The sequence below is a fragment of the Solea solea genome, chromosome 12, assembly GCF_958295425.1.
Source record: "Solea solea chromosome 12, fSolSol10.1, whole genome shotgun sequence".
Classification (NCBI taxonomy): Eukaryota; Metazoa; Chordata; class Actinopteri; order Pleuronectiformes; family Soleidae; genus Solea; species Solea solea.
Window position 1 is genome coordinate 20,246,764 of NC_081145.1, and position 13,677 is coordinate 20,260,440.

Here is a 13,677-nt window from a genome sequence, read left to right on the forward strand (position 1 = left end):
GAGAGAGAGAGAGAGAGAGAGAGAGAGAGAGAGAGAGAGAGAGATAGTGAGGGTTTTAGAGGACTGGAGGAGCTGAGGACACAGAACTTGTCTCCTGTCTGCTGAAAGTTCACCAGGAGCAGCTTCTCCTCAAGATGAAGGCCACTGCAATCGCCATGCTGATGCTGACTCTTCATCACATGTGCTTTTCCTCTGCTCAGGTGAGTGCAGTTGATATTCACACCGGTTATGTTCATTTAATTGTTTATTCCAGTTTAATGTGAACATAAAAATAAAGTTTGTGGAGTCCAGCTTTATTGGGTTTTCCTGCAGCAACTTCAGTAATATATCAGAAAATTGGATGAACTTTTCTGTTTCAGTGGAATATTGGACATTTCCCTCTCACGCTCACCTCCAAAAGTCATTTTAATGAAAAGTAAATGTAATTTTGGCAAATTTTTTCTCCCCGTTAAAGTTTTTTTTTTTCTAAATTGAGGGTCTAACGACAGTGGATGATGCTTCATGTACAGAGTGTAAAGTCTGCTGAGAATTATTTCAGTTAATATATTACTAATAAAAGTGTTATTTCATTTGTTTCTAATGGAGCCACTTAAATTCTTATTTACTGAGTAATTAACTGATTACTTTATTTTATTTATTGAGTATTTACTTAACTTATAGCTAGGTTAAGACCAAGCAGGTTATTGTAATACATTTCCTGAAAGTCAGCTATATTAGACTATTCTAGACCCCTAAATCAAAATACAATAAATCTATATAATATAGTTGTACATGGTACAGTTAATTCAACTTACCCAGTGTCCAGTTCATCAACAAAAAACAACACAATAATAATAAACACATTTTAAATGTAAAGTGAAAAATCAAAACTGTGTTGAGTTGTAGTTTTAATATTTTAAAATCATTAAAACTGACGTTCTTGTCAGTGGTGAAGACTCAACTCAAATTCACCCTTTAAATTCACAGCTGTGACAAACCACAGATGCCTCATATGTTCATTATGTGGCAGCTGTGTCAGCCTTTGCAGTTCTGTTCTGTGATGTGTTGTAAGTTATTGGACCATGTTTCACTGGGCTACTTTGTGCTGCGTCGTGTCGTGTTTTCACTGTGCTGTGTTTGTGTCCAGTGCAGTATAGAGTGGGGTCAGCGATGGGCTCAGGGCCAGTTTTCACCTAGGTGATACTGCAGTTGTGAAAAAACCTCACCTCTATGTATGGAGCTCACACCTGAAACACACTTGCAGACTGGAGACGGACTGAAGTTCGCCGTCTGCTGCTGTCAAGACTGGTCAAAACCACTGCAACACATATTGGAAAAAGAAAAATAATAAATTCAATATGTAAACCAACCAATAATTACTGCTAAAAATCCATTAAGGGAACACCTAATATCAAAATTATAGAGGTTATTTCCAGGTGCAATTTTTTGTTCATCAAGTGTGTATTTGTGATTTAGTAGTTCCCTTCATTTATTTAAGTGGCATATAGAACATGACTGTCGACGATAATGCAGTAAACATTTTACTTTACATTTTATGATATTTGTTTGTAAAGAATTTCAATAAAAATAAGCAGCAGAGTTGTGGAATATCCTTTTCTTCTTTTAAGGGGATAAAGAAAAAATAATCAATAATCATATATAAAACAAATCCTATGGATTTAAGGTCCAGTCATGAAAAGTCTGCTACTGCAATAACACAAATGTGTGGGTTTCTTTACCTTTGACTCTGTCCTAAATCATTTAAAATCCATTGATCCCCAGTCATTGTGTTGATGTTCTGGCAGCTTCTTTTCTTTAACAGTAAAACTAACATTACAATTACTGATTCTTACCTGTGTCCCCCATCAACAGGAGTGTCCGTCCACTCACGACCTGATGACCTCACTGCGACAGGTGGAGAAGATGTTGGCCGTCCATGAAGCGTCGTACCAACAGGGACTTCGCTCCCTCAGGAAGAAGCTCACTGCTCTGCACAACAGCACCGTGGCCATGTTTAAGATTGACAAGAATGGCGGTGAGGAATACAGTGAACACTTCATGATGTGTGCATCTCAGGTCATCTCAGGTCATCTCAGGTCACCATAGTGTCCTGTGAAAGGGAATAAGTTGAGGGCAGGGCAGTGTAAAAGAACAGAAAACACAAATAGGTTGCAGTATGTCTTCTGGCAACCGGTGGCAGCACATGCTGAGTTTGCGTGCCGATTTAAATGGCACATAACACTATCAGCAGGTCATCTTGACCATGTCTATATGCCTAAATGCTGTATGATAATTAGATATCTGTGGGTGTTAACTAGCAAACTAACTAATAAAGTGACCACTGTGAACATGTCGTCTCTATCTGGTCACAGTGTCCTGCCCCAAACCAGAGCCTCCTGCTCACGGCCGCAGACTGGGCAGGGTGTTCGGTGTTGGACATGAAGTCCACTTCCTGTGCAAACCCGGTTACGAGCTGATTGGTCCACGAACCCGAGTGTGTCTGGAGTCTCTGAGGTGGAGCGGCCAGCAGCCCATGTGCAGACGCGAGTCAGGTACACAGCTGATAGTGCGGAAGAGTATTAGGGCCACATGTAAAGACATTTTTGAAAGAAAAAGATAATAATAATAATAAAACAGAAGGAATTATGACTTTTCTCAGAATTATGACTTTTTTTTCTCAGAATTCTAACTTTATTCTCAGAATTTTAATTTTCAGATTTTAATGCCGTTTTTTTTTCTTTTTCTTTCAATTTTTTTGACATGTGGCCCGAATACTGCATTTAATTGAGCTACTGAGAATTTAAAGTTTATATTTTCTAAGTAAGTCTTGTTTCACTCTGTTTTCAGGGTTCAACAGCACAGGAAACTCCCTGGCCTCCTTCTCTCCTGCTGCTCGCTCCTCGCTGTCCTCATCCTTCCCCGTCTCTGCTGCTCTGTCAGGATCCTCCTCTGTCTTATCTCCCCCGGCAACATCCTCAGCCTCTCCTCTCACCTCCTCCTCCTCCTCAGTCTTGCCCACATCCTCCACCCTCTCAGCCTCTGTGCGGCCTTCTCACTGCACCCACTTCCTGGGCTCCACACGCTGCACCTGTGACGTGGGTTTCACCATATCAGGGCGTGACAACAACATCTGCACAGGTTAGAAATGTTTTCATACAAATAACTGGTTAGTGCTTCCACTTCCACTTCCTGCCAACGCTTCCATCTGTGTTTCAGATATCAACGAGTGTCGTCTGTTTCCACTCGGTCAGCCCGGTCGCCTCTGTGTCCATCAGTGCGTCAACTCTCCCGGCAGCTTCCACTGCTTCTGTCCAGATGGGTACGATCTCGACACAGACGGACGCAGCTGCACAGGTCAGAGGTCACGAGCCGTCCTGTCAGTTAGTGGTTAGTTGTGGCTGTAAATTAGTAATCCTTCCATCTTCTCTTCCTCATCCAGACATTGATGAGTGTGAAACCAGGATGCACAACTGCACAGCAGACCAGGTGTGTGTGAACACGTACGGGGGTTTCCAGTGTGCGGCGGTGACGTGTCCTCACATGAAGAACGCCACATATATAAAGACGTCGCCAATGTAAGATCATATCAACTCAACACTGACACCTTTTATGATCACAACATCATTATTTCCGCTTTTTAGGGAGGTGAGAAGGCCTTTTATTTCATAAACTAGAAACAACACTGTTTTTCTGTTCAATCTTGAATTGTCAACGACTCAGCAAAGCTGCCTAAAAAAGGGAATCCGAGTCAGTTTGTTTCTATGTAATTTAGTTGACAATTGTCCAACCACTAGCAGCGAGTTGATTTATTGAATAAAGTGTGTCCACGTCCCCTACGCTTGTTCATGTTAGGCATTTTCTGATCGACCTTTTACTGTATGTCACAGGCCAAAAACTACTTAACCCTAAGAACAAAGAGCATTTAGGCTGCTTTTTTCCATTACTATGTTAAAATGTATATATAGAGGCGATAAGAATGTGCAGTATAGAGAGTCCTGTATCCTTTTTTCAGAACAACCGATAGACAATCTGATGAAAACATTTGCTTTTTTTAAAAAAATATGCAATATTAAATGAATCATAACTTTGACTCAACAACACATAAGGCATTTTTTAAAGCCTGAAGATGTGACCTATAAACACACACACCCAGGATGTCCATATAAGGACTTCTGTATTATTCCCATGGCAATTTACCAAGTGTGCACATGCGGCACAGATCTGATATGAGCATTAAGCTGGAGGCTTGTCTTTCTACCATCAATTCACTTCAAAATATTAAGTTTTTTAAACTGACTGTCTCCTTGTCTGTCCAAAAATGAAAAAAAAAAATTCTGTGCACATTATTTTTTGAAGGTCAAATACTGGGGGCATTAACTGTGGAGAACGTGCAGAGCATCTAGATCAGTTTGACTGAGCTGAACTATACACGCAGTACTAATTTCATTCCCCGCCATTATCTGGGAGTCCGAATCAATCCATTTTGTTTGAATCAATCAAATTCATAAATCACATTTTGCCTCTGTGGGCTTTGTAATCTGTATATGATGCAACATTCCCCGCCCTGTTCTGTAAATGAAGGTTTTTTTGAGCGACAAGTTGACAACACGAACTTAACAGCATTTATAAGGAGGGAAACACTGTCTCTTCTACAGAGAACAGGGGAATAATCAAGTAACTGAAGACACAATTAGCAACAAAACTGCCGAGTTAAAATAAACAACAGTGATATCAGAACAATGAAACTGCACACAAAGGAACTGGAGGAGCAATGCAAACTGAGTCCGTGAGTGAGAAAGAAAAACATGTAACCTCTCGCCTCAAAAGAGCCAAGATATAAAATGTAAATGACAGGGACAGAGATGGAGAGAAAAGAAGACAATGCATGTCACGTCCCAGTCGCCCACTCACTTTCTCCACCCATCATTAAGTCCGTTTCCCTCCGGACTGCGAGTCCAAGTGAGGTTTGGCGCTCGCTGTGCAGCCTCTCTCCTGAGCCTTCAGCCTCCTGTCAGGTGATCAGCTGATTGGGTGGGAGGCGTGAGCATGTTTGTGGTGGTAAACAGGAACTAAATGTGAGGTTGGAGAGTTTTGATTTACTTCCACGGATGAATCAGAAATGCAGGAAGGATAGAGAGCCACATGCAGGGTCAAGTGTTGTGTTAGTGGTCATTTCAACGCTGTTAAGTCAAACTGTAGATACCTTTTATGATTTATGGAGTCGCCAAACTTTCCATCTTTTTCTCTGTGTTTTCCAGTGTAACAAAGTCACAGTTGACTTTGTTATTTATATTTCTAGCAACTTTTACTTTTACTACATTTCCTCTAACTAAATAAATGTCTTGCTAAAGGACAAATATAGACTAGCAGAGCCAGGAATTGAACACACAGCCTTCCAGTTAAAAGACAACTCGGACCACTGAGCTACCGCGGCTCAATCCTTACTCCTCACAATATTGTACTTCTAAAACCGAAGTAAATCTGACTTCAACTTCTACCCAAATCATTTTCTGGTAAGATGCTTTTACTCAAGTTTACCTTTTAGATACTTTATACAAGACTGGTGTTTTTATGCCAAAACTCAAAATACACACTTGCAAAGTCCTTCAATTAATCCATAACTTCATTATCATGTAATCTACATATCACTTTGTACTCAGAATTCATGTTCTCCCAATCAATAAATCAATCAATCAATCAATAAAACCTGTTTTACCTCCCCCAGGCGCTGTGAGAGGAACCCGTGCATGCTGGGAGACAAGGCCTGCACCCAGGCGCCAAATTCAATCTCCTTCCACTTCCTGTCTGTGGTGTCCAACATGTCCGCCCCTCGGGTCCTGTTCCGAGTGTCAGCGGCCCGTGTGCTGGGCGACACACTGCGTTTTGGTCTGGCGGGCGGCCGTGGACGGGGCCACTTCAGCGTGCAGCGCTCGGGCCGACAGACCGGCACGCTCCTCCTGGTGACGCCCATCAAAGGTCCCGCTGCTCTGGAGGCCGAGGTGGAGATGAGCGAGCTGGAGCACAACGCCCTGCTGGGCCGCTACCTCACGAAGGTCACGCTGTTCGTCTCTCCATACGAGTTTTAAGTGGAGGATGGGTGAGAGGAGATGAGGTGGTAAAAAATCTTAACCCAGTTTACCAACAAAGAACTGTTATAGTCCAACTAAAACCACAAAGGTACGACTATTAGGGTCAAACTGAAGAGAGAGAAAAAGGTTTTAAATGTGTCTTACATTATATCTATAATGAGACTATATTTGCAAATATAATAATGTAAGACAAACTGTTACCATTTGTTTGTTGTGTGGAAAACATGACCTGGGTTTTTCCAATGATATATTTATTTTGAGTCAAATTATTATTCGATTATGAATTACTATATTCATAATCAGTTAAGCTGACAAGTATTTTCTCGATCAAATCAAGTAATCATTTGGTCCATAAAATGTCATAAAATGTAAAAAAATATTGATCAGTTTTTGTCAAACCTGGAAATGAATGATGTTCTCAAATGTCTTGTTTTGTCCACAAGCGAAAATGATTCAATTTTAATGATTTCTTTGTTATATGGAGCAAAGAGACCCAAAATAATTAACATTTAAGAAGCCAAAACAATCAGAAATATTGTTTTAATAATGAAAAAAAGCTTCAAACCGATGATTCGAGTAATTGTTTCAGCTCTAGTACAAAGTTGGGCATGGTTGATGACTGAGCCAACACAAACCCTACATGTGATTACAAACACTCCTGAAAAAAACATTAAGACCAGGGGAAAAATTACATGTATTTGCATTTTGGATGGTGGATTGTAAGTAGAGCTTCAAACTGCAAGAAAGAGGAGCAAGAAACCAACAAAAATAGAGAAGGCTGCATTTAAACTAAAACCGGCTGTTCCTCAGCTGATCAAAAGTTTAAGTTTGTTCAGGAGTGTATCATTTGGACCAAAATCAATCTTGTCACACTCCCCTGGGGTCATTTGTAAATATACAATAGGAGTGTACTATAGAAGGTGGCTCGGTCAAAATAGTATAAAAGGTATATTTTGACCTGACATTATATCTGAAATGAAAGCACAAAGTGATTTCTGCCTGTACAGGAGAAGAGTATTTTTTTGATGATTGCTTTGCAAGTGAAGGAACAAGAGCCTTTGAACTGAATAAGTGGGTGAAAAGAGAAGAGGGAGAAGAGAGGATGGTGGGTGTCAAACCACTGAGTGATTTTGGTGACTTACTGTATCTGTTGAAAATCCAAATGTACTCATGCATATGCATCTAAGTCTTAGATATTAGTCAAACTTTTTTTTTTTACAACCGATGAACTTCACTTGTGGAAACGTGGGGAAAATTTGTCTAGTTTTGAAATTAGAAGTGTTTTGTGACTTCACCTGAATAAACTGAGACTGACCAAGAAAGTGCAGGAGGAAAAGAATAGTTTGAAAAGTGTGCTGACTTTGTTATTGTAGAGAAGCACATTGCAATCACATTAGATTTAGTTTCCTAATAATAACAACTGCCGTGTTATCATCCTGTAATCTCACTGAAGCGGTGCCTCTGCGTCTTGCACTTACAGGATACTTTGTTCTTGCTACAGAATCATTTAAATTACTATAGGACGCACACAGATAATATATATTCTAGGTGGGGTTATCATTGTAAAGAGAAATGATGGGGTTAATTATGGGTTTTATCCAGTTTGTTTAGCTCCTTTATTGCATTGTTTTCAGTTTTTTTTCCTATGTAAGTATGTATCATGTCTGTATGCGACTTATACCTCCAAAAATATTTTATTTATACATTTACCTTTCAGATTAAATGTTCAGCTCTGTCTGAAAATGCATTGAATGACACAAACTGGGATTGTGTGTATTTCTGTGAGGGTTTTCATTCAGGACGAACTGATGATTGGTGCTGAAACTGTCACTGCTGTTACTGTGGCCTTTTAATAAAAACGACTCTGTACAACATGTATGAATAGACATAAATGTGTTTACCCTGACGTCATGTCGTGGAGGTTTTAACGTCTCTTGTGAGACGTTTGTGTTGTGAATCATGTTCAGGAGAAGCTGTAAGGTCAACATGTTTTGGTGCGTCGGCCTAAAGAATTTAACACGGCTCTGTCAGACATCGTGAAGCCTGCACAGACCAGACATACGTGTTTGCACAGAAGCTCTGCAGACACATTCACACACACACAAAGTAGTATGTATGTATGGCTGCTAGAAAACCACACATAACCAGATAAATGTTTTTTGGGGGGGGGGGGTTGACAAATAGGATGCACAGCCAGCACGGGCAACAAGACACTACTTGCATACAGTATATCTGTTAAATACCCTTTCGCAAAAAAAACGCAGGCAGCCACAACTTTGCCTGATTTAAAAAAACAAACATATCAGGCTTAAGACTGAGTTTTTTGGCACCAGATGCCTTGATGGTCCTGCACAGATTTAAAGTGCATCATACCGCAAACCATAACTAAAGCCACTCCATATTTCACAGCAGGTATGGAGTTGTTTTCTGTTTTTCTGTCCATAAGTCTTTTGTCCAACGAATATTCTCCTAGAAGCTTTGCAGCTTGTTCACATGCATTTTTAGCAAACTGGAGTTAAAAAAAACAAGGTCTCTTCCAAACATTTCAGTGAAAATGTGGAATAGTTTGAACAGAGAACTCAAGAAAGGTCCAAACATAAGCCAGTTCACTTGATGATTTAAAAAAAAATATATATACATATAGATATATATATTGTACATACATATGAACATGTTTGTGTGTTTATGTAAAAGGATGGATTTGGGTAAAACTTGGAACTGGAAATGTTTCATATCCCTCGAGTTTGGTGATGATTGTCTTTTATTTTGTTTTGTTTTTAAACAATGATTTACCTTGTGTGTGTATTGATACTGTGGCGGGAAACTACAGTAGATGGCCTTGATTATTTTGTGTATGATTGATTGGTTGTTTGGTTTCATTGGTTAATTTGATTTGATCAAATGGTTTGCTTAGTTGGTTTGGTTGGTTAGTTTAGTTGATTTCATCAGTTTGCTTAGTGGGTTTGATTGGTTTTCTTGGTTGTTTCATTGGTTGGTTTGGTTGATTTGAACAAATGGTTTTCTTAGTTGTTTGATTGGTTTTCATGGTTGGTTTGGTTGAAGGAGGTTTACACTCTTTGCTTTCTTAAGTTTCATATCTGACCATAACCCTTGCTCGGTCAGAATTTATTTGAGCTATATTACTATTATTTTCTAATAAATAAACAAACAAACTAACTAACTAAACATAAGTCAAACTGAAGAAAGCACTTGGTGTAAACCTCTCCCTAGGCTGCTCAGTTTCCATATCAACACTAGCATCTCACCATTTCATCCTTTGTGCCAAAACCTTGAGTGCATCCCTAGAAAATCCCCTTAAAATCTATGATTTACTTTTGAGTTGTGTTGCTCAGAGATGAGTGTGCGCAAAGACACGATCTCCTCCGCAGAGCTAAAAAGCCAACTAATTAATTGATTATGAAACAAATGATACACTTTTGAAAGCAAAGCATTCTGTAATTCTTCATATGTGTGGCTTAGCAGTGTGAATTAAACTACTTAATGATTTATTTGATGTGACAGTGTTAAGTTAAATAAAATAACAAGCCAACATGACACTGGTGGGGATGGATTCCCTCCAGGTCAAATGTTGATTACAACAGCAAGAATTATTTTCATACCGCACTGAAATAAACCAAAACCACTGGTTGCAGGAGGGAGGAAGACCACATTCAAAAGTAGAAGCTAAGACAATTGTGGGCTGTAATGTAAAGTGCACTGGATGTCATTCAATTGTTCCCAGGCTCAAACATGCAAAACCAGACCTACTGTTCATGTGTATGTTTGACTTTCTATAGTAATAAGACATTTGTACAACAGGACAACTGTTATTATAAGTGTTGTTTTACAGCCACTGACACGTTTGCACATGGGACTAAAATGAGCCTGATAAGCAGAATGAACGCAATGCTGAGTCTCAGAAACACAAAAGATCCACTCGACTAGAAATAAGAGACAGACGGGAGACACTCTCTCTATATCCATTATTACATTGTTTCACCAGCATTGAGAAATGACTACAGAGTCTCTACAGAGTGCTTGTCCTTTTCCCAAATAAACATTCCAGACTTTCTCAAAACAAAAAACATGTTTTTCCAAGATCTTGAGTTTACGTACTTTTATACTTGCATGCCTACATTCTTGTGGGGATTGTACCCACGGTGTTTTGTAGAAAAGTTCATTTAAAAAAAAAGCATGAATTAATTAATTAATGATGGAAGAATGAATGCAGAATAAAACACAAAAGTGCAATTTCACACAAATGTGTGCAGACTCTAAAATTGTACGATGAGCAAAACTTTCGCACAAAATTCCAGACTCGTCTGGAAAAAAGTGTTCAAGACCTGCACAAGCACCATCTTATTCGCAAGTTAAGGGGATCAATATTTTTGCACATTTGAATTTCGTTGATTTACAAGTTATTTTACTGAGTCTTGTTGAATTTAAAGCATAACATTGATCAAGTGATCTGAGAGTTAGAAGAACACTTCGGTATTACCGTCTCTGGATTCCATTCACAGACAAAACTATATCTGTCCCGTCGTTGGAGGCTTTGACCAATCAACGGGCAGTTCATGGAGAGCTAGCGCTCTCATTGGCTCATCGGCATTCCTCTTTCACACAGGTAACTTCAGCGGAATGATTGTTAATCCAGCACCAGCAACATTTGCCTATGCTGCAAAGAAACTTACAAAAAGTAAAGAAAGAATAAAGACAAACAATAAATGCAATTAAACATGACAATATCTGCAGTTTCAAAGCTGGAGAGATTCCCTTGGGTCATTTTTACATGAAAGAGTACGTCTGTTTGTATATTTTCACATACTGAACCAAAGTACATCTGCAAAACAGAACATCACAGTAACACTTGACATCAAACTGTCAATGGTTTTACCCATGACAGAGTATAAAGATTTGAATATGAATAAATGGCCCTAAATAAGGTACAGAAACTGTTAAAAGTAGCAGTTGTCAATTTACTTCAAAAATGTATTGGAAGGTCTGTTCCTCTCACCTGTAACAATATTATTCAGCTTCATTTCCAGCAGTGTTTTCTGATCCTGGGACCCACAGCCCTGCATGTTCTAGAGGTTTCCCTGCTCCAACACACCTGATTCTAATCAGCTCATCAGTTATTTCAGGTGTGTTGAAGCAGAGAAACGTTCGTGTCCTGGTTTGAAAGGCTCTATACAATTTTGTGAAATAAACACAACAGACAGTGGAATAGAAACCTTGCAGACTTTATTATTAACAAACTTTCCGATTTTCATCTGTACAGAACAAAAATTGTACAGGAAGAATTAAATCAGATGATGAGGGAGGAGCTCCACGGATTCAAACACAAAACATTTTTTTTACAAAAAGATCTTTATCGTCACAAACTTAAAATCAAACGTTCTTGTCATCATCGTTTGGGGACAGCGTAAGCTTTGAAGCAGCATCCAAAATCTGTGGGCAACACAAACACACATCCATACACAAACACACACACCATCCATCCATCACACAAAGGCCCACATGCTCCTCTGGTGGGTGCTGCAGGGGATTCTGGGATGTTCTGTACAGCGGGATCCCTCAGTGGGGCGGCAAGTAGGCACAATTTGATAAAACTGACGTCAGATGGGCGAGAGTTAAAATTAATTGTGAAGGCAATTAAACGAATCGGAACGCCTCGTTTTCAAGCAGGGAGGGCAGCGAGCGCTCACCACACCAAGCTGCAACTATTAGGACAACAAGCCGCAGCTTAATTGCACAGTGACTCAATGTACTGTGCGTCGTGTACACACGATGAACTCGAGTGAGGAGCAAATCATCAGTTGCCCAAGTTGCTTAGATACACCACAATAAAAAAAAAGAAGCTTCATGACACTGAGACTAATGTACAGTAACAGCAAAACCTCGACCACCATCTTCCTCTACCTTTGACCTGCACATGGTGAATCACGTGTATGTGTTTGACGTCGAGTTAAATCAACATCTGACACAAATGAGCCCAATCTGAATCAAACCTGTTACAGTTTTAAAGGGGGCTACTGTATATACAAGATGCAACCAGAGTTTAAAACAGCAATCCTATAAAAAAAAAACTCTTGGAGAGTGTTGTCTCTCTCCTACTCAGAAAAGCAAGGGTTGCCAGGTAGTTTGAGGATCCCTAGCGCACCGATTAGACGGATCTAAGGGGAGCTACACCTGCACCCTCTTTCCACAATATAAACAAAACATGCAGGCTGAATAAACTATCTGTACCAATGTTAGCATTTCAATTTAAGTGTTTCCCAATCTCTGCCGATATAATGGTCATTTTATGACTTTTTACGATGCATTTCTTATATACTGCTCCTTTACTTGAACTCAGCCGTCAGTTGTAACAGTGAGGGAAACAAACTACAGCTGTTGTGTTTTCACGTCCACGTCACTGATCAGTTTTAATCACGTATGAAAGCACCAGTGGTCATCCCCCAAAAGTATAATCACATCACAGACCTCAGCTCGTCTCCTGTGTCTCAAGTGTTCAACAGAGTCACTTCATGTTCTGGACAACGTGTTCTTCAACATCACCACACCAGAAATCTGACTCACGCCGCCAACCAAAGAGGCCGGAGCAGGTCGATGCGCATAGAACACGCCAAAAAAAAAAAAACGTAGCCACCTACTTCATCCACCCTTCTCCCTACCTTCCCCCACACCCCTGCAGAAAGAAAGGGAGGCTCCCTCCCTGGAGAAAAGGCAACCAGAGAACATTCAAATCACTTGGAGAAAAATGTGTCCATTAGAAAACAAATAAATAAGGCTATGACAAAACAAAACATATATATTTATTTATATATATAAAAAAGAATGAAAAATGTGCAATGATTCCAGTATCTTTACACTAAAATGTTCACATCTCTATAATAATGTTGATTTTTTTTTTCTTTATTCTGTTTTTTTTTTCCTGCATTGCTCTCAGATTTATGTACCCGAGACACTGACAGCCACTCTGCAAGTCCATGAATGGGGGGGAGCGGGGCATGATGGGAGCTCACTGCAGTGTTGTGAGCAGATCCGGCTGCAGGTGGATGTGGTGCACTTTTGGCACAGATCCAGCTGAGAAATTAAAACAAAATGGTTTTTAAAACATTAGACTGCATAAATGGAGAGCTGAAGTTGCCAGGTCTGCTGTTTCAAAAGATTAACATCACCACAAACTATTCCCATTGTAGGAAGAGCTTTAAGCGAGCTAGCTGGGAGTGGTTGTGATGTGTCACTCACCCACCCCCCCAACAAATGTTTACATCTCATCTTGGCTTGGTGGAGGGTTGACTGGTTGGCACCACCCACATGGCAGTCCCATGGCGATAAAATTGAACATACACAAGCAAATAAAAAATAAAAAAAAGGAATAGGAGGACGAACTAGAAGAATATGGTGATATGGAGACAGTTTTCATCACACACACACTCATTCACACACGCACTCTGTAGTCTTTATAAATGAATATTTTCCCATCCCACTCTCTACACATTTACACTACGATTTCCACCTCCCTCTAATTTAAATTTGACTTTCGAGCCCCTATCCTAACAACCCGTACGACCATCCCACCCCCCCACCCCCCTCACCCAACTAT

At 39.9% G+C, this 13,677-nt stretch overlaps 1 protein-coding gene across 1 annotated transcript; it reads left to right on the forward strand.

Moving 5' to 3' along the window:
* On the forward strand, nt 1-6,136 carry si:dkey-234i14.3 (fibulin-7-like). Its single transcript, XM_058645581.1, has 7 exons — nt 1-200; nt 1,852-2,014; nt 2,352-2,531; nt 2,827-3,117; nt 3,196-3,333; nt 3,419-3,554; nt 5,705-6,136. Exons 1-7 carry the CDS (start codon nt 135-137, stop codon nt 6,063-6,065), a joined length of 1,335 nt encoding a protein of 444 aa, XP_058501564.1. The 5' UTR covers nt 1-134; the 3' UTR covers nt 6,066-6,136.
* Nucleotides 6,137-13,677: the final 7,541 nt, after the last annotated feature.